This window comes from Saccopteryx leptura, chromosome 1 (genome assembly GCF_036850995.1).
Source record: "Saccopteryx leptura isolate mSacLep1 chromosome 1, mSacLep1_pri_phased_curated, whole genome shotgun sequence".
Taxonomy (NCBI): domain Eukaryota; kingdom Metazoa; phylum Chordata; class Mammalia; order Chiroptera; family Emballonuridae; genus Saccopteryx; species Saccopteryx leptura.
The window spans coordinates 383,183,598-383,208,041 of NC_089503.1; the positions used below are offsets into that span (position 1 = coordinate 383,183,598).

A 24,444-nucleotide genomic window follows, 5' to 3' on the forward strand; every position below is an offset into this window, starting at 1 on the left:
GACGCCCAGATCACTGGCAGTCCGTGTTTATTTCCCCCTGCGGAGGGGGGCGGGGGCTGCTTTGGCATAAACGTTTGAGAGGCACTCAGTTCTAAAAGTTCCACAACCTCCTGGGACAGATTGGGAAACTGAGGCACGGTGCAGCGTTGGAGCTGCAACTGTGCCTCATCTTAATGCCTTGCCTAGTGGGCGCTTTCCCACGAGTGTGTCTGGGGAACTCGTGTCCCCTGGGCGGCTCTCACACCTGTGGAAGGTTCCAGGTCGCTCTGAGCTTCTTCCTCCGGACTCTCACTTGGCACCTGCACGGCTGGGCTGGCAGCCCTCCCGCCTGTGCCCCAGATCCAGCTCTTCCTTCCCTCTGGGTCCACCTGGTCGCCTGACCCCTCCCTCTCTCCCACCCCCACGGCCACACTGTCCTCACTTCTTGGCAATTCTGCATTGCCATAGCTTAGTACCTGTTCCAACACCCAGAAGCCCTCACTACCTGTCACCTGGACTGCTGGCGGTGGTAGTAAGTAGCAATAATAATAATAATAAAAGTTAGCAGCTGACACATACAGAGTGCTGACTACATTCTAGGCTCTGTCCTAAGCATTTGGCTTGTATTGACCCATTGGATCCCCACACCTTTGATGAGCTAGGTACTTTTTATTCCTATCTTGCAGATGAGAAAGCTAAGGCACAGGAAGGTTAAGTAACTTGCCTAAGGTCACACAGCCATGAGGTGGCCGTACCGGGCAACACATCCCCAGTAGATGTCCCTCCTCCTCCCTGCATCCTCACCTCCGCCAGGCCCCAGCCTCCTGGAGCCTACTGAGATCTTGTCCCTGGCCAGCCCAGCGGCCATCCGAGTTTCCTGCTAGCTGCTGCGTGGTGTTCAGACATGTAAAGTAGCACCCGAGGTTCTCCTGCAGCCGGCCCGGCCCGCTTACTCTCTCCCACCCTGTGGTTCTGCGGTCAAGCTGGACTCTGGCCCTGCTCCCTTCCCGCCAGCGTCTCCTCTGGCCGACCAGCTCTTCATGTCCACATCCTTCCTGTCCCTCCGCATCTGCCCTCGGTCCCTCCTACTCCGGGGGCCTCGCTGATGCTCCCACTCAGAACGGTCCTTCCTTCTAACAGCTCCCTTCACATTTCTGACTCCCCTTTCTTGGTGACCTTTGTCACCTCTTCCGAGGACATATCGTCTTCCTCCAGCTGGAGTAAAGATTCTGGAGGAGAGGAACCGGTACCCCCACCCTCACCCCATAATATTGGTGAATGACTGTGTTTGTAGCTGTTAATAAGGTGGCCCAAGCGCAGGAGCCTGGTTTCTTTCTTTTTTTTTTTTTTACAGAGGCAGAGATAGGGACAGACAGACAGGAACGGAGAGATGAGAAGCATCAATCATCAGTTTCTCGTTGCGCGTTGCGACTTCTTAGTTGTTCATTGATTGCTTTCCCACATGTGCCTTGACCGCGGGCCTTCAGCAGACCGAGTAACCCCCTGCTGGAGCCAGCGACCTTGGGTCTAAGCTGGTGAGCTCTTTGCTCAAGCCAGATGAGCCCGCGCTCAAGCTGGTGACCTCGGGGTCTCGAACCTGGGTCCTTCCGCATCCCAGTCCGACGCTCTATCCACTGCGCCACCACCTGGTCAGGCAGGAGCCTGGTTTCTAATTCTGTCACTACCCAGACCAGCTGTGTGACCTTAGGCAACACACTTGGTGTCTCTGTGCCTTGCTTTCCTGACCTTCAGAAGTGGATCACTTGTCACTCAGACAGAAGAGACCTCTGCTAATGACCCGCTGGCCGCCCCTGCAGGAAGAAGGGTGGGGGGAGTTCACCGGAAACCTAAGCAGGACAGAGCGGGGGTGAAGATCACCTGGCTGTGTTCAGTAGGAGGGTATGGAAGGGTTGAGCCTAGACTTCCCACGTGAAAAACTGAAAAGCTGGTGAGGCTCAGATCACAGGACAAATGTAGTACCTGTGATAGGCCCGTTGGCGGGGGGCCCCCAGGGCAAGGTGGTCCTTCTCACCAGTGCGGGTCCTCAGCCTCAGCACCCCCGGCATCTCAGACTCAGTGAGTCCGTGTTGCAGGGAGCTGTCCTGTGTGTTGTAGGATCACAGCATCCCTTGTCTCTACCTACTTTGCCAGCTATGACAACCCAAAATACTTCCAGATGATGTTAAATGCCTCTGGAGGGAAGGGGGGTCGCCCCCAGTTGAGACCTCTGAGTTAACTCACCAAGAAGTATGTCGTTGTTGTTGTTGTTGTTGTGTTTTTAGCACCTACTATATGCCCAGCTAGTGCTGTGATCTATTCTCTGATTGACAGGTCTGGTTTGGGAGGAAAGCTTGCACGTGAAAAATAGTTACGAAGGTTCTAACTGCAGTGTGAGGGGGTGGGGGTGGTGGAGGGGGGAGCCCTAAGGCGGGATCTCCAGGGAGGAGCAGGGAGGGTTTGGGGGTGGGGGTGGCAGAGGGGGAGTGTTCCAGGTGAGGGAGCAGTCTGAGCTGGCTCGTGGGGCAGGCACGGACAGGGCCCCTTTGCCACACCGAGCCTCCCCTGGCTGCCTAGCGTGGAGGGCGTGTTTGGGGAGCAGTGGGAAAGAAGGTTAGGTAAATATTTTTCTTGGTGTGTTTGCTTATAAGACACTAGGTCCACTCAGGGAGCCCAGTTGTCTAAATCTAAATACCAGCCTCTCACAAGATCCCTCTGGACCCTCCTTTCCGGGACCCCCGATTATCTCAGCCCACTCTGGGGTCTGGGCCACACCCAGTGTGGTGGGAACCCCAGGGGCCCAGACCTGCCTGTTTGGAAACCTCCTTCTTATCTGGTAACTGGTTTTCCCTGCAGGTGATAAACCCGAAAAAGAAAATGAAGAAAAAGAAATATGTGAATTCTGGCACCGTGAGTAGCCGCCCGCCCAACCCCCCACCCACAGCAGGGCATAAACACTCGAAGCTAGGTCTGGTGTCAGGAGTCAGGGGCGTCTGCACGCCCAGCTGCCGGCAGGGCAGGCCGTGGGAACCAGACCTGGAGAGCTGGGGGTGGAGAGGGGTGGGGCCGCCGCTGGAGCAAGCGCGGGGAGGGGGGAGGCGGTGTGTCAGCACTATATCACCACAGGCTCTGTGATGCAGGATGGGAAGTCCCAGAGAGACACTCCCGTGGGGCTTCCTGCAGGAAGAGGAAAAGGAGTAGCATTTATGGGGACTTTACTCTCGGAAATTCCCAATTTAGGTGCTTTTCACAGGTTGTTTCCTGGAGGGGCAGCTGATATCATCCCCTTGTCATCAAAGAGGAAACCAAGGCAGTAGGGAAGTGACTCAACTAAGGTCCCAGAGCTAGAAAGTGTAGAGATGGCAGTCGGCGCTACTGTTCAGTTCCGAGCTGCAGCGGCTGCGGGCACTGCCCCTGCTTGACTGGCATCCTGCTGAACCCTCCTGGGATTCCACCGGCCCAGTGGCTTCTGGGGACTCATCTTCATTTATTCAACAAATGAAAATCCTTGCCCTGCTGGCATTTATATTCTCTTGGGAGGAAACAAAAAACAAGTATATATACACACATACACCTATGTGTGTCAGGTAGTCATGAGCGCTGTGGGAAGAAGTAAAATAAGGCTGAGGGTTAGGGAATGCCAGGGACAAAGCTACTATTTTATATAAAATAGACAAGGAACGCTTCTCTGAGAAGGTGACATTTGAGCAAAGATTCAAAGAAAGTGAGGGAGCAGAAATGGAGGATACTGGGGAAAGAGAATTCTGGTAGGATCAGCATGGGCAAAGGCCCTGAGGTAGAGCCCACAAAGCATTTATAGAACAAGCCAGTATCTTTGCAGTGCAGACATACCTGTCATGTCCTGCCCCTCTCAGAGGTCCATAGCTCCATCAGCTGATACAGCCAAACTTAGTCTTTTGAGTCAGGCAGACTGCGACTCCAGCTCCAGAAGCGGTCGTAGTCAGGGGGGCCCTGGGGTTCCTCTGAGGAACCTCATTTTCTCCACTGATAAGTCATCCCTGCCCTGCTTATCGCACAGGGTGGCTATGACAGACGCCTGGGGGATGCAGGAAGACACAGGCTGGAAGCCACGAAGGAGTCTGCTCATTCGGAGCGGGCTGGGCTAAGCCCCGCTTCTCTGGGTGTAACTGTGTCCCAGACAGGCTTGGAGCAGCACGTATTTCCTTGTCCAAAGCTGCAGTGTTTCTCGGTGGGGATGCCGTCAGTGTTTCAGGCACGATCTTTCTTCGTCTCATAGGACGTCCCCTTACCTTGTGGGGTTCTTAGCACTTCTGGCCTTGGCCCATAGCTGAGAGCAGAGCCGCAGTGATTGTGAGACCCCCAGAATTCTCCCACACTTTCCCAAGTGCCTCTAGGGGAGGCAGCAACCACCCTGACTTAGAAATGTCAGCTGTACAGTTGGAAAAAAAAACAACAACAATGCTTGAAAACCACTGATCTGGTCCAACTTTCTTACTTTAGAGATAAAGAAACTGAGGCCCAGAGAGGTGACGTGACTTGCCTTAGGTCACACAGTGAGTTAGGGACAGAGCAGGACTGGGCCCAGGTCTTCTGACTGTCCTTTGCTGCGGCATTTCCTAATCTTCACCTTAAGAAACGCACTCAGCATCCGGTATGCTTATTAAAATACAGATGCCCAGGCCAGTTCCCTAGGGCTCCAGGCCGGGGTCCAGCCACCTGTGTTTAGTGCTTCCCATGCCTTACTATGTGCAGAGTGTCCTGGGCACCCTGTTAAAATACCAAGAATCTGTGTTTTAAAAAAAATTTTTTTTTAAACCAGCATTCCTATGAGTCTGACCACGCTGGTCCAAGGACCACAGTTTGAGCAGCAAGCCCCTGGTTGAATCCATACGGCCAGGCAAGATAGGGAGTTACTACATCCCAGGGCCTGAATGGGGTTCAAGTCTGGCTGCAGGTGAGACTCCTGTGAGGAGCTAAAAAAAGATCCTGGGCCAGAGCCCTACCCCAGAAACTCTGACGTAAGTGGTTTGAGGACCTCACCCAGGCTGCGAGGTGTTTTAAAAGCTCCTCAAAACATCTAATGATTATCAGGTCAGAGGCACTGCGGTAGTCTGTTCCCAGTGAAAGGAGGCTCTATACAAAGAGTCTCATGTCATAGCCACAGGGGGCAGGGGTGGGGGGAGGGATCTCTGAGGCCCAGCCAGGCACTCACAGGGGCCCCCCCTCCCCCTTTTGGAGCTGGTAGTTCCTGGGCTTTGCCAAGCAGAGGCCTTGCCCAGCCCACCTAGTGAGTGGATAGAGACGGCTGAATCTGTACTGGTAGGAAGCTGCCCACGTCCTAGCGTGGAGCTCTGTGGTGCAGGTAAAAGGTCCCCTGCCCCAATCTTGCCTCATTTAATTGGTTTCGACTGCCAGGCTTTCACTTGTCTCCATGATCCTAAATTATCATTATAATGAGCTGCCAGGCAGCGGCCTGTCTTGGCGAAGCTGATGCCAATGCCGCCAGCAGGCATAGGTCAAGAGGCCTCTGCTCAGAAGAGGGGGTCCCGGGTGGTCAGTTACCTCTGGGGAGAGGACAGGCTGCTTAATGAGGGTCTTGGGTCTGGGGGTGGAGGCTGAGAGGCACCTGAGGGAGGGGGGGTGGACAAGAAAGGTTTGAGATAAGCGCCGACCAGGGAGCAGGATGAATTGTGCGCCGCTTGTCAGCGTGGCAGGTTGTTAGGCCTGTGCCAGGAAGACCCCTCTGGCCCTCAACGCTCCACACGGGTGTCTGCTTAGGGGAGACTCATGCCCTTGGCTTGGGCCTCTATGCTCAGTGACAGACAGGGTCCTTGCAGGATGCAGTTTGGCAGTGAGGTCAAAAGCACAGGCCCTGTAGGCAGACCGACCCGGTCCCCGTCTCACTTGGCCACACGCTGACAAGTGTCCTTGTGCACACTGCTTCGCCTTTCTGAGCCTCAGTCTCCTTGGGGATAAAGTGGGGGTCGTCACAGCACTCCCCAGGGTCGTTGCGAGCCCTGGACACCGCGTGCTGCCTGGCGCGGGCTGCGTGCTCCCGCTGACCCAGCTCCCTTCTGTTTTCAAGGTCACGCTGCTTTCCTTCGCTGTGGAGTCAGAGTGCACGTTTCTCGACTACATCAAAGGAGGGTGAGAAGAGCTGCAGCCCGGGTTCTGTGGCCGCAGGGAGAGGGAAGGGGCCTCACACGCCTGCCCGCGGGAGCAGCTCCTGCCCTGCCCAGGCCTCTCGGAGGCCCCCCGCTGCAGTCTGTGATCCTGGGCTCTGCACAGCCCCAGCGTCCGGTTCAGACAGCCCGGCGTGTCCCTGGAGCCTGACCGGCATACAGAGGACGCTGCTGGGCCTGGTGGGGGGGCAGGGGTCACGGCAGGTTCCCCTGCGGAGATGAGACTCGGAGGTGGTAGGAACTCATGACAAAGCGGAGCAAGGGCTGAGGGAGGTGGCGGAAAGAGCCCGGACAGATGGGGAGTCATGAGGCCTCTCTGCCCTGAATTTGCTGCATGACTCTGGTCGGGCCCCTTTCCCTCCCTGGGAATCAGTTTCCTCCTCCAAACACCAGAGATGGGAGGTTGGTGAATTTAAAAATTCATTCCTGCTCTGAGCTCCTGATACCTCTGGTTCGTCTGGGGGGCAGTGATTCACCAGCCCAGTGGCAGCAGAGACAGACGCAGGGCAGGAGAGAAGGGAGTGGGCGGGGGCTGTCCCGGGACCAGCAGTTGGTCAAACACGAGTTTCAGGGACAGGAGGAGCCTGAGGTTTCGGCGTCCAGGCCCTCGCAGCCAGCGAAGCCCAGAGGCTGCAGCCAGCAGCTCTCAGAGAAAGAGCCTGGCTCTGCCAAGGACAGGTGCCAGGTCAGGGTGTGGGTAGCCAAGAGCCCACAGGTGCAGGCAGGTGAGTGACTGCACCTGTCTGGAAAGGAGACAGGCCAGGCAGCTGCCAAAGCCTCATCCCAGCCAAGTGGGCACTCGGCTGCCTGACTCTCCAGGGCAGAGGGGAAGTCAGGGCCTGGGAAGCCACATCACTCTCCCGTGGTACAGCCCCCTGTGGCCTCGAACCCACAGCCCCAAGGTTGGGCGGAGCACGCACCCTGGCTGCAGTCACTCAGAGGTCCGGGTCCCTGCCCTCTGCCCCTCCTGAGCCCACTCCCTCCGGACGCTTCCCCTGCTCCCCGCCCCCGTCCAAACCGCTGCTGTGTCCTCCCTGCGTTCAGCTGCCACCCCTAGCATCCCATACTGCCTGGTAATTTACCATCAGCCTCATCCTAGCTATCCTTCTCATTTGCATAATACCCCCCAAAATACAGAAGACAGTGGGCAGGGTCAGGAGGATCTTCGTTTTACATGACTTTCCTGGAGGCCACACGCCTAGCTCGTGGCAGGGTACCTTCTGTCACCGCATGCCGCGTTTCCCCCACAGTCATGAACGTCCCTGCCTGCCTGGCAGCGGCCCAGGGGGGTGGGGGGGACGCAGAGGGAGCCCGCTGAAGGAGAGGGCTGGGTGCTGTGACGCCCCCCAGAGAAGGAGCCTCACAGGCGGCCGCCACGGAGCTGGCGCCCGGAGTACTACGGGGGCAAGTTAGGACACTGCAGCCGGCGGCTCTCCCCGCCCCCACCCGCCCCACGCCTTCCTCACACTCTCTGGGGAACCTGAGGGAGAGGCTGGCTCCAGGCAGCGAGAGCGCGGCCGGCGTGTCCAGGCAGGCAGCTGATGGAGACATCTGTCTAGGGATCCTCGCCTCCCTGGCCTCCCTCCCCCGCGCACCTGGAGGGTGGGGGAGGGGCGGGGCTGGGCGCCGCAGCCTGGTGCGTGCTACCCTGCTGTGCGCTCAGGCAGGAGAAGTGAGCCTGCCCCGAGGAACTTTCCCACAGGACTACCTGCTTTCCAGCCCCTTCCTTCCCGGAGTCATTTCAGAACCCAGAGCGGGGTTAAGACTACCTAAGGGGGAAGGCCTGTCCCCTCAGCTGGAGTCCTGCAGACCAGAACCACTGTCCCAAGGGCAGCCCGGAGAGCTGGGCTCTTCCCCTCCCAATGTCTCCCAGTGTCTCACGAGGACACAGTCTGTCTATTCCACACTGAGAGGTGACCCGAACAGCAGACGAATAGGCTGGATCAACTACTATAACAAATAATCCCCCAAGCTCAAGGTTTAGTACAAATAAAGGCTGAATTTTTCATTCTTGGGGTGGCAGGGGTGGGCAGGGAGATGTTCCACAGTCATTCAGGGCCCCAGGCTCTTGCCATATTGTGGCTCCGAGTCCACTGGAGGCGCTGCCCCCAGGCAGCAGACCAGGAGGAAGAAGTGTAGGGAGAACTGCCTCTGGCCAGGAGACTCGAGGTTGGGTCTCCTGCTACCCATGTCCTCCACCCTTCCTGGGGGCATGAAGGGTCCATGAGCAGCAGCTCAGCTGTGATCAGGTTGAGGGAGGCTTGTGGTTTCTGGTAGGCACTTCCTGCTAAATGCAGGTGAGGTGAGCCCTGCCTTGTCTTACATCATCCCTGACCCCAACTCTGAACCAGCAGAACCGTGTCCCCAAGTGTGATCCCAGAAACCCTCCTCAGGGTCCCAGGTGAGTTCTAGGTCCAGCTCAGACCAGCGGAACTCCTGGGAGTGGTGCCCTGGTGCCGAGTGGTGCCCGTGCTCGGTCGGTGTGAGAACCATCAGACTAGCTTTCTCAGGGGCTCACGTCGTGTTGGCTTCGTTCTGTCAGTACCGAGCACAGAACCTGGCGCAGCCGGACCCTCGGCAGTTTCAACCCTGAGCCTGAAGCCTCAAAACCTAACTTCTTATTGTGGAAAAATCCCCACCCCGTGCAAAGGTGGAGAGACGATAGAATGAACCCCCAGGTGCCCTTCCCACAGATTCAGCGCTTACCAGCTCTGTGGCCAGCCTTGTTCCACACACTCTGCCTTCCTTGCGCTGGGGAAGCACATCTTAGACCTATTTCCTCACTTCCGGGTGTTTGCCTAAACTATATGGACTCTTTGTCAAACAGAACCAAGTACAGTACCATAATCGCGCCTAAAAGCTGAAAGGGAAGGTCCTCAATACCAAATATCTGGTCGGGGCTTAGATTTCCCCAGCTGAGTCACAAAGTTTTTTAATTGGCTTATTTGAAGCAGAAAACCAGGCAAGATTTATATTCAGGGGGGTGGACAAAAGTCGGTTTATAGCTGTAATGCAAATGAATAATACAATAATTCACAAATAATAATACCGGAATCAACGTTCACAGACTCACTACCGTGAACCTACTTTTGCCCACCCCTGGACTGCAGTTCGTTGATTGGTCTCTTCATTCTCTTCACGTCTATTGGTTCTCTCCGCGCCCCTCCGCCCCCCCCCCCCCCATCTGAAGGGTTTGGTAAGACAGCTTCCTGCACCCTCAGAGGACCTCTGGTTCAGTGGATCTACAGGAGATGGAGTACTCTAAGTCCCGGGGTGGCCCTTTTACTGGCCGCATCCCCCGCAATGTCATTTCACGTGTTCCTCTGTCCCTTGCATCTCCTGTAAACCACTGGCAGACAGCTCTGAAGGCTCAGTCAGATTCAGGTTCGATTTTGGGCCAAGACTTAAACTTCGTGGGTGGTGCTTTGTTTTTCCCTCAGGAGATGAGCAATGTCTCTTTGTCTTTACTTTTGTTGTCAAATAAGTTTGAACCCTGAGTTGAACTCCAAATTTGAGCCTGCAGTACAGTGAGACTCTTACTTCCCTGGACCCAGGTGGGCCCAGAGACAGGGTTTGGGGAGCAAATAAGTAATGCTACCCCCCTGCCCACCCAGAGCATCATCCTCCCACTGCCTGGCTCTTGTGATGCGGACGGCAGTTCTCTGGGGGTGGGCGTGGGGGGCATGACTCCCCCAGTTCTCCAGATGGAAGGAGACGAGGGGCTTCCCCAAGGCTGCGCAGGCCGTGGTGGGGCTGGGTGGGAGCCGGGCTCCCCTATCCCGTCCAGCCCTGCTGGCCCTCTCCATAGCCCTGCCGCCGTCCAGGTGACGCCCCTGCTGTTCTCCCTCTTCCAGAACCCAGATCAACTTCACAGTGGCCATCGATTTCACGGCCTCCAATGGTGAGTGAGGGGATGGGCAGAGAAGTTGGATGGGGGAGGGGGGGCTTTTCAGGGCTGTGGGGTGGCTGGCCCCGGCTGGCAGCCAGGTCTCCCAGGCTCTGTGGCTTCATCCTTGTCAAGGATGTGGTGCTCAGGCCTGGACAGCCGAAGGCAGAACCATAGTCACAGACAGGTCTGGGCCCTGCGCCACAGCCTTGCTCTTGAGGACACCCTGGGGTGTCTCCCTGGGGGATAGGACAGTGCTACTCTGGGTCATGGAGAGCCCACAGGCTGGAGGGGAGACCTGGAGCCGGGATGGGACACTGTGGCCCTCAGCGAGGGGGGCTCGCAGCCCAGGAGCCCCGTCCTCTCCCTCGCTGGGCCGGCCCCGTCTCCTCCCTCCTCCGACTTCCTCCAACATCGGCTGTCACTGAGTCTCCAGGAGCAATCAGTGCCACACTTTACTGTTAGAAACATCACAACCGTTCTTTGGAGTCTGGGCCCGCATCAGCGCGCTCGGTGCCCATTTTTGTGCCAATCAGAAGGTGCCAGGCATGCTGTTCCACACATGTGTCGGAAGCCCGCAGCACCATAGATAGAGTGGTAGGATGTCAGAGGGGGGAGGGGCCTCGGTGATTAAAATAATGACGAGAGATACGGTAATGGCACCTGTTTGATCCCCGCAACAATCCTAGGAGGTGGGGACCTTTAGTATCTCCGTCCTACAGATGAGGAGACTGAGGCTGAGAGGTTAAGGGACATACACAAGATCGCACAGCTAGGGGAGGTAGAGACGGGACTGGCCCCTTGGCGCCTGTGCTTCACTGCCTCTCAGTCAGTAAGTAAGATACGGACGGTACTCGTGGTGACGAGGGCTGTGGAGAGTAATCGAGTGAGGAAGAGGGACAGGGAGGACTGGGGGACTTCCAGGGGGCTGCTCAGGGAAGACCACGCCAAGAAAGCAACGCTTGAGTAGAAACCCAAAGAGGTGGGGGAGCAAGCCATGTGTACTCCTGTGGCAAAGCATCCCAGAGCAGAGGGAACAGCCCGCCATTGCCGAGGTCATGAGGTGGCTGAGTGAGTGACGGGGGCGGTGGTGGCGATGAGGACCGGTACCTGGAGGCCGGGTCATGCGGGGCCTTGTAAGGATTCGGGGTTGATTCCAGTGGGACGGGAGCCTCAGAACCTTCTGAGCCGAGGAGGGGTGTCACGGGGCTGCCTGAGGGCTGCCGGGCGGGCGCTCTGGCCGGGGTGCCCCGTGTGGACGGCAGCGGGGGTGGGGGGGCGGGCGGACGCAGAGAGGGCAGTGAGGACACTGCTGCTGACCCGCAGGCAAGAAGACGGTGGGGGGGGGGGGGCGGACGGACGCAGAGAGGGCAGTGAGGACACTGCTGCTGACCCGCAGGTGAGAAGACGGTGGGGGTGGGGGGGCGGACGCAGAGAGGGCAGTGAGGACACTGCTGCTGACCTGCAGGCAAGAAGACGGTGGGGGGGGGGGAACGGACGCAGAGAGGGCAGTGAGGACACTGCTGCTGACCCGCAGGTGAGAAGACGGTGGGGGGGGGGAACGGACGCAGAGAGGGCAGTGAGGACACTGCTGCTGACCTGCAGGTGAGAAGACGGTGGGGGGGGGCGGACGGACGCAGAGAGGGCAGTGAGGACACTGCTGCTGACCCGCAGGTGAGAAGACGGTGGGGGGGGGGGGAACGGACGCAGAGAGGGCAGTGAGGACACTGCTGCTGACCCGCAGGTGAGAAGACGGGGTGGGGGGGGGGGGCGGACGGACGCAGAGAGGGCAGTGAGGACACTGCTGCTGACCCGCAGGTGAGAAGACGGGGTGGGGGGGCGGACGGACGCAGAGAGGGCAGTGAGGACACTGCTGCTGACCCGCAGGTGAGAAGACAGGGTGGGGGGGGCGGACGGACGCAGAGAGGGCAGTGAGGACACTGCTGCTGACCCGCAGGTGAGAAGACGGGGGGGGGCGGACGGACGCAGAGAGGGCAGTGAGGACACTGCTGCTGACCCGCAGGCAAGAAGACGGTGGGGGGGGGGGCGGACGCAGAGAGGGCAGTGAGGACACTGCTGCTGACCCGCAGGCGAGAAGACGGGGTGGGGGGGGCGGACGGACGCAGAGAGGGCAGTGAGGACACTGCTGCTGACCCGCAGGCGAGAAGACGGGGTGGGGGGGGCGGACGGACGCAGAGAAGGCAGCGAGGACACTGCTGCTGACCCGCAGGTGAGAAGACGGTGGGGGGGGGCGGACGGACGCAGAGAAGGCAGCGAGGACACTGCTGCTGACCCGCAGGTGAGAAGACGGTGGGGGGGGCGGACGCAGAGAGGGCAGTGAGGACACTGCTGCTGACCCGCAGGCGAGAAGACGGGGTGGGGGGGGCGGACGCAGAGAGGGCAGTGAGGACACTGCTGCTGACCCGCAGGCGAGAAGACGGGGGGTCCCGGGGGAGGCGGAGGTGGGCGGGGCTCTGGGCGGATGTTGAAGGTTTAGCAGCAACCAGGCTTTGCTCAAGGACGGAGTGTGCGGGAAGACAGACTGGCGTCAAGGATCAACAAGTGAAAGGGGTGCCTTCGGACACCCCGTTCTGATTCTGGCCTGGAGTGAGCAGGCCGGCAAACGTCCCACGTCCTGTGTCACGTCACAGGGAACCCCTCGCAGTCCACGTCCCTGCACTACATGAGCCCCTACCAGATGAACGCCTACGCGCTGGCGCTGACCGCCGTCGGGGAGATCATCCAGCACTACGACAGCGACAAGATGTTCCCCGCCCTGGGCTTCGGGGCCAAGTTGCCCCCCGACGGCAGGGTGTCCCACGAGTTCCCGCTGGTAGGAGGTCCCCGGAGAGAGGGCTGAGGGCCGGCCAGGCTGCGGGGGGAGATGGTGACAAGCCTGAGGTGGGGGGCATGTCCCATCTTCCCTGCCAGGGACTTAGGGTACAGCCTTTGGGGGGGGGCTGCCTGCTGTGTGTAGGGGTTTTTCATCAGGGCCTCTAGAAACCCACTCCCCACCTTGCTCACAAAGAGCTCCCACCCGTGTCTGAAGCCACCCACCGTGGGCTCCGGCCTCCTTTTCCTGGCAAGACCCGGGTAGAGGTGGAGTGGGCACACGGCTGCGCTGTCCGCCGAGGCCCCAGAACTGAGGACTGAGGACTGAGGATTGGGGGTGGGCAGTTAGCTGCTAGGAATGCGGGAACTCCCTGAGTTGGTGCTGGGGTGGGGGCCCCATGGGGATGGCTCCTCAGGCCACCCCTCTGCCTCTCTGCTGTGGCCAGGGCACGGGCCCACTCACGGCGAATATCCCCCACGTCCTGTGAGTGCCGGGCACTGTGCTGGGCACAGGACACAGGACACAGGAGAGTGGCTCAGCCCTGGTCCTTCCTGAGCTGCTCTGAGCTGCTCAGACTCTGCAGTCACTTCCCAGCCAGCGCTGGGTGGGGTGGGGAGGCCTTCCCTGAGGAGGTGCGGGGGAGGGGCAGGTCTGGACCCTGCTCTCTGGAGCCCCTACTGCTCTTCAGGGTGGTTCTCCTCCCCTGTCCACCCCCCCGCCCCCCCCCCCCCCGCAGAGAAGAGCGCAGGAGAGCCCAGGCCTGCTGCCCTCCGCCGCCTGATTCCGCTCCCTCTGACCCCCGGCTGCCCACGTCCCCACCCCTCCTCCCATCCTGGGCTCAGTCTCCCCATTCTGCCCCCAGAACGGCAACCAGGAGAACCCCTCGTGCTGCGGCATCGACGGCATCCTGGAGGCCTACCACCACAGCCTGCGCACCGTGCAGCTCTACGGGCCCACCAACTTCGCCCCCGTGGTCACCCACGTGGCCAGGTGGGGGCCGGGGCGCTAGACTCCCATCCCAGCAGCTCCCGGGGTGTTTGTCTCCACACCTGTCCCCTCAGGAAGGCGGGAAGAAGTATCTCTTCCCACAGACTCGCCTCTCAGGGAACCCTGACCCTAAAGAGACCCACTCCATCCGAAGAGCTGTCCCCACCGAGGTGTTAAGGGCCCGGTGTGTTTGGGGGGGGCATACCCAGAGCCCCCCAGACCCGAGCCTCTGCCCCGCCCCCCAGGAATGCGGCCGAGGTGCAGGATGGCTCCCAGTACTATGTGCTGCTCATCATCACCGATGGGGTCATCTCGGACATGGCGCAGACCAAGGAGGCCATCGTCAACGTGAGCTCCACGGGGGGAGGGGGGGAGGACCTGGAACCCGGGAGGGTGCGACTTCCTGCTCCTTTAGGGAAACGCTTGGGCCTGGCTTCTCCTCTCCCTGCCCTCTGTGGGGGACCACTCCTGGCTTCTGGCTGCAGCATCCGGAGGGCTGGCTGTGGGGCTGGGGGCACTGATCCCACCAGTGAGCTCCTACCCACCTCTTAGTCACACTGGGTGGTCCACTCCTTCCAGCCCCCTCCGGCTTCCTCATTCACCGGCTCTAAGACCCCAGCCTCGCCTGGCCAGGCCGAGAAGGTGGGAGGTCCGGGCACGTGGCTCCCACGACGGGGTGGTCTCCCGGTGTCAGGGGTCCCAGCCACAGGTGGCCTTCCCTCCAGACCCTCTCACAAAGGATGTCCCATGTGACGGAGGCCAAGGGGCAGAGGAGGGACGGGACGTCTGGCGGAAGCAGGCCTGTGGCCCACTTCCCCTCTGCCTCCCTCCTTCTCCGCCTGCTGTTCCTCTGGAGCCGATTTCTGTGTCCCTGGGTCCTGTGTCCCTGGGTCCCGTGTCTCTGGGTCCCGTGTCCCTGGGTCCCGTGTCCCTGGGTCCTGTATCCCTGGGTCCCGTGTCCCTGGGTCCTGTGTCCGTGTTGCCCTCTCTCCTTCTCCCCTGTGTTTCTCTCTGTGTCTCCTCCTCCCTCCTTCCTCCTGACTGTCTTCTTTGATCCACCCTGTGCCCCTGTCCACGACCCCCTCTTCCTTTTCACGGCCCCCCGGCTGGGTCCCGAACACCCGCCGTCCCCTGCTGTCTCACAGGCTGCCAAACTGCCCATGTCCATCATCATCGTCGGCGTGGGCCAGGCGGAGTTCGATGGTGAGTCTCCCGCCCCTCCCCGCTGCTCCCCCAGCGGCTTTAGGCCCATGGGAGTGGCCCTGCCCCAAAGAGTGAGCACTCACACCTGGGTGGCGTGATCGTCTGGGTCACCGGCAGCAGCAGCGTTTGTGTGCACAGAGGCGTGCCAACCCAGTCACGCCCGCGTCCTGAGTCACTCTTCCCTCCTCCAACCCCCTGACGGGGGGGGGGGGGGGGGGGGGGGGGGGGGGCCGGGCTCCACGTCAGAGACCCAGCGGTGGGCTCCCTGGATCTCCTGGCCTCAGTGTCCCCGTCTATCTCGAACACGGGGGGTCTGGTCTGAGGGTCGCTGCCTTGGATGGGCCTGGGGTCGGGGGCCAGGCGCGCTGTCCCACCAGGCGCGCTGACGGCCCCGCCCCCCGGGCCTGCCCTCCCCCCACAGCCATGGTGGATGGGCCTGGGGTGGGGGGCCAGGCGCGCTGTCCCACCAGGCGCGCTGACGGCCCCGCCCCCCGGGCCTGCCCCCCCCCCCCCCACAGCCATGGTGGAGCTGGACGGGGACGACGTGCGGATCTCCTCCCGCGGGAAGCTGGCCGAGCGGGACATTGTCCAGGTGAAGCCCGGCCCCTGCCTGCCCCTCTGGCCCAGCTGACCTCACACTCCCTGCCTGGGACTTTTCTGGAAAGGGCCCCGGGGGCGCGAGGAGGCACTGGGAGCCCTGGCGTGTCCTCAGGCCACAGCTCTCTGGGCAGGATCACTCTCGCCCGTCTGAGCCCCACCCCTGCTGCTGCCCCGGCCAGTGCGCCCTGAGCCCCGGGCCTCGGTGGTCCCTGTGGCACAGACACCGGTGACTTGCGCCTCCCGTTGCTTTTTGCTGGGCCGCCCTCCCGGTGAGAGTTAGGTCTCCCCTCTCCAGGAAGCAGCACTGCCTGGCTGATTGAATCAGTGTCTTAACACCTCCACGGAGGATACAGATGGCATGAGCAGACAGTCCCATCTGCTCCTAGGTGGCCCAGCAGCCTGGGCTGGGCCTTCCCCCTGCAAGCCCCCTTCCTCCTCTCCTCCTCCTTTGCTGTCTACTCCTCTACCTGGTCCTCGGGGCATCCCTGTCCAGTCAAGCCTCAGAGGCCCCTCAGCAGGCAGGCGTACCCCTCCTGGCACCTCCTGCGGAGTCCCACTGCTCTGGGGATTCCCAATCAAAAGCACATTCTCCACTCTCCCTGGATTCAGAACAGTGGGAGTGTGAGAGGGTCATTTCGGGTGTGGAGACCAGATAGGGGCTAGAAACCGGAGCAAGGGCAATCTGGAGGCTGGAGTGAGCCTGAGACCCTGGGAGGGGACCCCCACCCCCCACCCCCGGGAGGAAGCCTGAGGGCCTGACCTGAAGAGAGAGGAGAGACAGGCCGGAGAGACAGAGGGCTCCGTCCTGAGAGACGGAGGCGGCTGCAGGGCCCAGTTCAGTCCGGGGCCAGGGGACTCATTCAGCATTTCCCACGTGCCCGCTCAGTGCTTGGTGCCAAGACCTCAGAGACCAAGGAATCGGGTCCAGTGGTGTCTCCTGGCGAGGAGCAGCGTTCAATGAGTATTTGAATGAATGAAACAGTAGTGACTTGAGGACGGTGTCCTCAGTGCATTCCCCACAGTGGCAGGCTGGAGTGAGGTGGGCAGAGGCTGGCGAGGAGCGGGACAGGACCCCAGGAGGAGACCTTGCCTGACCCTGCCTTCCCCGCCGGACAGTTCGTGCCCTTCAGGGACTACGTGGACCGCACGGGCAACCACGTGCTGAGCATGGCACGCCTGGCCCGCGACGTGCTGGCCGAGATCCCGGACCAGCTGGTGTCCTACATGAAGACGCAGGGCATCCGCCCACGCCCCCCGCCTGAGGCCTCGGCGAGCTCACCCTCACAGTCTCCAGCCTGCACGCCCCCTGCCTCCCCCCTGCACACACACATCTGAGCCTGGCCCGTGGCAGGTGGCTGGGGAGGCCAGTCGAAGGGTAGGCAGGGTCCCTAGACCCCCACTACGATCTGCCCAGCCTTTGGAACCCGTGTGCCTGGGAGGCGGGCAGAGGGCGGGGCCTCAGTTAGGGCCCAGACCCAGGGAGCGGGCGGGTGCAGGTGGTGAGGTGGGATTCCGGGCCCCTGCTCTTCTCGTCTTCCCCTGACACTGGTTCTAGCCGAGCCAGGAAGTTGTTAACAATCAGGATAATTGGGGTCCCCCTCAGCCCACCTGGACAATCCCATCTGCTCCTAGGTGGCCTAGCAGCCTGGGCTGGGCTTCCCCCTGCAAGCCCCCTCTTCCTCTTCCCCTCCTTTGCTGTCTACTCCTCTACCTGAACCCTGAACCCCAAACCCTGAACCCTGGCCTCCACCCCAGTATCCCTGTTTCCAGTGAACTGCAGGAGGCTGATGGGTTGGCAGAGATGCCTGAACATGTGACCCCTCCCTGGGGTCCTTGCCAGCAGGGCTGCCCTGCAGCAAGCCCCGTGAAGAGCAGGCTGTCATGGTGGACTAGAGGCCACGTGACAGGCCAGGAATGGGGGCTTTGCAGGCACAGAGTTTTTCCTGGAGCCTCTCAAGCCCAGGGTGGCCCTGGGTCTAGACACACAGATCCACTGGCCCTCCCTGGTGTGTGGGCCCACAGGCCCCACAGCTGGCTCCTGGCTCCAGCGCCCCCACCTCCTCCCCCCCCCAGGTTGCCCAGGGTCTTTGGTGTCCCCCACCCCCCACGCCTGAGAGCAGCCCAGCCCTGGCTCTCCCACACTGCGTCTTTATCCCACTGGGATAGGAGCCGGGAGTCCTGGGTTCAAGACCCACCCACTCTGGGAGCCCACACGAAAGGGCCTCTGCCTTCTGGGTCTTGGTTTCCACATCTGTAAGGCAAGGGGGCTGACCAGATGGTCCGGGGTCACCTTCGGCTCTGATGCCCTGAGAGTCCATTCATCCCACGCCCAGCTTCCCCCATCCCACTCCCCACCAGTGCACCCCTTAGCCCAGGCCGACTTGGCTTGAGGATCACCCTGTTCTATCCCATCATCACACCAGTCCTTCGGCCTTGGGCTCTGGCCTCCGAGCCCCGCCCCGCCCCCACCCCTGCCCCTGCCGGGCGGGAAAGGCGAGGAAGGTGATCTCACCCTCGGGCCCGCCCAGCCGCCCAGCCTTTCCCCACAGGGGAGCAGGTCATGCATGCCAGTCCCCTCCTGCCGCATGGGGCTCCTCAGCCCACTGAACGTCGTGCGCCTGGGTGGAGACCAGGCCCCACCCGTCTGCTGCCCGACGCCGCTCCCTTCCCGTCATGCATGATGGTGGTGTTTCTACGCTGTCTGGTCCTGTGCCTGTGTCTGAGACGGTCTCTGTGTGGAATTTGCCTTAAACGGAAGTAAACTTGGTTCTTTTACTAAAGTCCCTTGGTTTCCTTCCTCCTGGGAAGATGGCGCGGAGGTGGCTGTGTGACGGAGCCCAGGTTCTCACCCCACTCGTTCTTCCGTTCTCTTGTTCAACAAGGGTTTCCTCCGATGCACCAGGGTCTGTGCTGGGCCCGGGATGCGGTGGTGAGCCAAACCCAGGCCCTGTCTCCACACGGAGCTTACAACAAACACAGATAAGAACGGGGGCAATACAGGAAGCACATACACAAGTAGGTAAAGGACGTAATTTCAGGAGGTGATAAGTTACAAAGGAAAAAATAGAATAAGAGGAGAGAAAGTAACAGGCGATATTTTAGGTGAGGCGGTCAGGGAGGGCTTCTCTGAGGAGGTGACAGTTGAGATGAGTCCCAAGGAAATGAGTGAGGGAGGCAAGAGAGCTCCAAGAAAGGGAACAGCAAGTGCGAAGGCCCTGGGGTGGGAGCCTGCTTAGTGTGAGAAGGCTAGCAAGGAGGCTAGTGTGGTTGGAGCTGCATTAAGGAGGAGGAAGTGTAGGAGATTAGATCAGGGAGCTGAAGAATCCAGAATGCATAGGCCCTTGTAGGCTGTGGTGAGGCCTCCAGCATGACTGAGTGAAGCAAGCAGTCAGTGAGGAGGTAGGGGGTATGAACGATCAAATTATTCTTTTAAACAAGGGGTCACTTCATTGCACTTGGTCATTGACTCACTCATCTTTCAACACGTATTTACTCAGCGTCAGTGCCAGGACCCAGCTCACACAGTTGCATCCTCAGGGTGCTACCCTGGCTCTGAAGCAGTGAGCGAGAAAATCCTGCAGCCCTGGGGTCCCGATGCCAAGCCAGTGGAAGGGGCCGGGGTCTCTGGGCGCGGGGGACGACTCACCAGCCATGTGCCCAAGGTGAGTCACTGTCCCTGTGGGCAATGGCTTCATCACTCCTCCCTCAGGGTATTACTGTGTGGCCAGATGAGTGACAGGTAGATGTGCACACGTGAAGCATGTGCCAGCCACAGGCTCCGCCGCCCGTGAGGCACACAACAGACACCATTTCCCTCCTTGTCCCTCGTTACATATAAATCACTGCGGCCATCGGGGACCAGGATCACAGGGAAAGGGGACTGCTCCCTTCTCTGGGCAAGTCTGCTCTCAGGTGAGGCCTCCGGGAAGCCATTCCCGATCTGCACATCTCAAGAAATGTGTACTAATTCTACCAAAGTTGGGGGACTTATTTATTTCTTGGGATCGCGTAGGAATTAGCCGATTCATGGCCATCCCTGTAATTAGCGGCCCCTCTGACTTGCAGTCTGATACCCTTGGAGTGGAAACCGGGTGGGGCCGCAGCTTGGGAAGAGGGAAGCTCCCATCACCAGTGGCCCGCGTTACCTCTCCGTGGGTGCCGGTGGGAAAGCTGTGGAGGAGACGCCCACCTGGCAGGGGAATCGAGGCCCAGAGCCACTGCCTCGGGCTGCCGAGAGCGTCTTTGCTGTGCCCGACGCTGGAACTCCTCTCCTGGGTTCTTTTCCAGGGGACCGTGAATCCCTGGCAAGGGTTTATGGAAACAGCCTGCTCCGAACCCCTCTCAGAAAATCCCAGTGGTCGTTAGGGTACTCAAGGCTCTGATAAGTCCTGCAGCAAAGAGACCAGTTTCACGTGGTTTGATTCAGTGTTTATCCAGCTTCTTGACCATGTTCGTGTGTGTGTGTGTGTGTGTGTTTGTGTGCGTTCCTGCATTTGCATGTGGGTGTTTAGCAATAGTAACACTATTGCCAAGCAAACCATGTTGTTTTGAGAATTTGAGTGGAGACAATCTCTCTGGTTCCCAGGTCAACAAGCAAGCCTGAGGCCTGTTCCCAGGAGGCCGGAGGGAGGGCGTGGAGATGGGGTAGGAGAGACGGAGACCTCTAGTTGCTTTGGAGAGAAAGAAGGGCCTCTAGAGGGGCCCCTACCCCAGTAACACCAGTAAGAGAAACCAGAGAAGAAAGAAGGGTGTTCAGAAATTCATCGGCCCAATTTAACCAGGTGGTGGCAAAGTGGATAGAGCATCAACCTGGAATGCTGAGGACCCAGGTTCAAAACCCCAAGGTCACCAGCTTGAGTGCGGGGTCACCAACTTGACCATGGGATCATCTACATGACCCCATGGTTGCTGGCTTGAGCCCAAAGGTCACTGGCATGAGCAAGGGGTCACTGGCTCTGCTGGAGCCCCCGGGTCAAGGCACGTATGAGAAAGCAATCAATGAACAACTAAGGAGCCGCGATGAAGAATTCGTGCTTCTCGTCTCTCTCCCTTCCTCTCTATCTCTCTCTCACTAAAAAAAAGAAAGAAATTCACAGGCCCAAACTCATAGCTCCATGGTTGACTTCATTTGTGTTCACTTCTCGGGCTGAGAGGTGTGTGTGCGACAGTGACAGCTGGGGAGGGCACACAGAGAAGGTGGAGGCTGCCGGTCAGAGTGAGAGCAGGGGGTGCCTGTGCCCTGGCCCACCACTAACAGCACGAACCCACTGGCCGGCAGCCCCACCAGAAGGATGGGGCTGAAGAGGCTGCAAAGACCAGCCACAGCTGTCCTCGATGTGGCTGTGAGCCGTGCAGTGACCATGGCATTGGGCTCTGTTCTGCTCCAGACACACAAGGTCAGTGTGGAAACCAGCCCGAGGGCCACCTCCCTCTTTCCCATGACCATGGCATTGGGCTCTGTTCTGCTCCGGACACACAAGGTCAGTGTGGAAACCAGCCCGAGGGCCACCTCCCTCTTTCCCCTGTTGAGCCCCACTCTTTTCACAGACCCCTCTGTATAGGAGGTGCCCTTGACATTCATGAGCCCCTTTAGACCTCACAACAACCTGGGGGTACGGGCTCCATCAACTTCCTGATTCAAATCCCACCTCTGCTACTTGGTAGCTCCGTGACCTTGGGCAAGTTACCTAATCTTTCTCTACCTCAGTTTCCTCAACGGTCAAGAAGTGAGGAAGTGAAGAAAATAAAACAGATGTCAACAGTAACTGTCACGGAAGGCCAGGATTCAGGTCATTTTCTTGCTTTCTTTTTTTTTTTTTCTTAAGTGAGAAGTGGGGAGGCAGAGAGAGAGAGAGACTCCCACATGCGCCCCAACCGGAATCTACCTGGCAAGCCCTCTATGGAGCAATGCTCTGCCCATCTGGGGCTACTGCTCTGTTGCTCGGCAACCGAGCTATCTTAGCGCCTAATATGAGGCCATGGAGCCATCCTCAGCACATGGGGCCAACTTACTTCAACCAAGCCATGGCTGCAGGAGAGAAAGAGGGAAAAGGAAGAGGGAGGAGGGATGGAGAAGCAGATGGTCGCTTCTCCTGTGTGCCCTGACCGGGAATCAAACCTGGGACATCCACACGCCAGGCTGATGCTCTACGATTCAGGTCATTTTCATTTTCTTTTCAATTTATTTAAAAAATTTCTTCATTGAGTACAAATGAAATCTGACTAACACATTTCATGGATATAGATACAGATATAGACGTATGCTTTTATTTTTCTTTTCAAGCAAAACCTTGCCCTGATCGTGAAACAGGCAGATTTTAATTTGAGGTTCAAGTAAGAAAGTGGACACACTAGGGATGTGAGAAGACATAAAGCCCCTACGATGGGTTCCCAAATTGTTCTACACATTGGAGTCGTCTGAAGAGTTTCAAAAATACCAATGCATCAGTCCCACCCCCAGAGACGTGATCTTCCTGGTCTGGGCTTTGGCTGTAAGGGGCAGGCCAGCTTGGGAACCACTGCTCTTTATGGTTGTGGGGGGGGCATGCTGCACCCCAGCTGTCAGATCGTGTCCCCCCTACTCCATCCCACATGCCCACATCCGGCACACAGTGCTCCTGATTGAGAGAACCCAGCCTGGGAGACGGGAGCTAGACACCCCAGAGTCAGCCCCGGGGGGCAGATGTCGCCAGCTGCCGCCCCGCAGACCAGGCATGGACGCCCTCCACCCTTAGTGGGGAGAGGCTTGCCCACTTCCTCCATAAATAGATGTTTCCTGAGCGGTTACCCTGAGCCAGGTCCCCGGGGTTGTGCAACAAACAGGACACCCCAGTGGGGTCCTGGTTCCACTTCCCATCCCCCTTTCTCCTACCCTGGAGACAGGGCTAGAGAGCTGCTGACTCAGAGCCAGGGCTGGGGGGGTCCCCTGAGCCCCTCTGCAGAGCCTGTCTGGGAACCTGCGTGGTCTCCGGGGCCCCGTGGCAAAGCTTGCTTGAGAACAGCTGAGAAGGGACCGGAGAAAGAGCCTCTTGGAGTTCTGTCACCAGCACCTTCCGGGGTCTCAGACTCATTTTAAGGAAGGGGGATGTGACCGACCAGCTCCAATTCATTCACTCCCCCCTCCCCCCAGCAGTTATCACTGCTTTTGTATCCCTTCCACCTGGCCCAGGCCTGAGGGCCAACCAGACATGACTAGAGAGGAGGGGAGGGAGAAGGAGAGGGGCAGGGAGGAGGGAGGGGGAGGAGAAGAGAAAGGTTCAGGGGACCCACCCTACTCCCCCTACGCATCCTTCCTTACCTCCCCATGAGGTTAAGCTTATGGGCGCTGGAGCCCGGATTCAAAAGCTCGCCCCACCGCGGGCTAGCTACGTGACTGTGGACAAATTACTCGGTCCTCTGTGCCTCGCTTTCCTCATCTGTAAAATGGGGATAAGAACAGGCCCGATCTCATAGGCGTGGCGTGAGGGTTAAATGAGGTAATAACAGTTAAGTGCCTGGCACATAGTAGGTGCTTACGAAATGATGGCTGTTGTTCTGCCCCTGTCCCCCCTCAGTTCCTGAATACCCCTGCCCAGGCTCCATCTGTCCCCCTGCCCACTCCTTCTCACTCCACACCCTGAGTCCCCCCCCCCAGTCCCACCCTCTTTTTCTTCATTTGCCTCAAGCTAAGTTGTGACCTGAGCCCGCTTGGCAGACATGCCCTAAGAACTCACCACTTGCCTGAAAGTTCAGCCTGAAGTCTACCTTGAGTCCCTCCTGCTGTTCTCCTCACCTGCCTCGTGCCGCTCCAAGCTCCCTGGGCTCTGCTTGGTGACTTGGAACCTGAGATACCAGGAGAGGCTGGCGCCCCCCCCCCCCCCCAGCTGTGCTCTGCACAGTAGCTGGGTCTAGCGCAGCCGGAGAAAGCCAGGAGAGGGTTTGGGGCTGGTGTGCAGTCCCTTCTAGCACCCATCTCTAGGGAGCCTGAGTGAGCTGCCGGAGCTAGGCCAGGGCAGAGCAGAGAGGGGAGGGGCCGGCCCGCGGCCACTTGTGCACTGGGTCCCCTAGGACAGGGGCTCTATCCTCTCTGCTGGCTCCCCCAGGGATCACGCCTCACTGACTCCCTGGCCCACAGGACAGAGATGCCGGTGCCTGCCAGGTCCCAGGCCCCAGAGGAGGCGCCATTAGCCACAGCAGGACTTCCTCCACCCTGGTCTGGGACCAGGCTTCACTCAGTGACGCCCACCCAGCTCTGTCTCTGTCTTTCTCTGAGCACACGGCAGCCTAGGAACTGCTCAGAGCAGGGTCTGCCTGGGCTGACGGGGAGGATCTCCAAAGGAGGGAAGACATTGGGGGCGAGAGAGCCAGTGTGGGGCCGGGAACGGGACAGGCCGGGCCACAGCAACCATCCTGCATACAGCAGAGGCCGAAAGGGGTCCCTGAAGGGCCTCTGCCCCACGCTTTGGTGGCTTCTGATGCCTGGATCTTCTCTTCACCTCTTGCGGAGTGCTCCCTGGCTTCTGCTCCTGTGCCTCTAGTGACAGAGAGCTCAGGGTCCTGAGACGTCCCCTTCAGAACTGAGCAGAGGGTTGGGGCCGCACATGGAGATGCCCCTGTGCAACGAGCAGGAGGGCGCCGTGCCTCCCCTGCCCTCCCGCCTTCTCCTCCCTTGCTCTCCAGACCTCTGCCTCTCGCAGTCTCTTGGCTGGTCCCTCTGTGGAACTGGGGTTTCCTCTGAGTCAGCTGAGGAATTCACCAACACGATCACAAAGCACCAAGCGCAGGGCCCTGCTCACGCTGGACCGCAGGACGTGGTG

General features: G+C 59.5%; 1 protein-coding gene across 3 annotated transcripts in view; it reads left to right on the forward strand.

Annotated features, from left to right (window-relative positions):
* Positions 1–18,400, forward strand: part of CPNE5 (copine 5) — a 99,830-nt gene extending 81,430 nt beyond the window's left edge. For 2 of the 3 annotated variants that reach the window (XM_066359527.1, XM_066359528.1), the window contains 9 exons: positions 2,833–2,886; positions 6,044–6,105; positions 9,995–10,041; positions 12,678–12,859; positions 13,722–13,849; positions 14,092–14,194; positions 14,992–15,049; positions 15,568–15,641; positions 16,766–18,400. In XM_066359527.1, the coding sequence (XP_066215624.1) occupies positions 2,833–2,886; positions 6,044–6,105; positions 9,995–10,041; positions 12,678–12,859; positions 13,722–13,849; positions 14,092–14,194; positions 14,992–15,049; positions 15,568–15,641; positions 16,766–16,984 (927 nt within the window). In that variant the 3' untranslated portion in view covers positions 16,985–18,400. Of the gene's footprint in view, positions 1–2,832; positions 2,887–6,043; positions 6,106–6,803; positions 6,866–9,994; positions 10,042–12,677; positions 12,860–13,721; positions 13,850–14,091; positions 14,195–14,991; positions 15,050–15,567; positions 15,642–16,765 lie in introns of those variants that run through there. The other variant, XM_066359529.1, reaches the window with a different exon arrangement.
* The last annotated feature ends 6,044 nt before the right edge of the window (positions 18,401–24,444 follow it).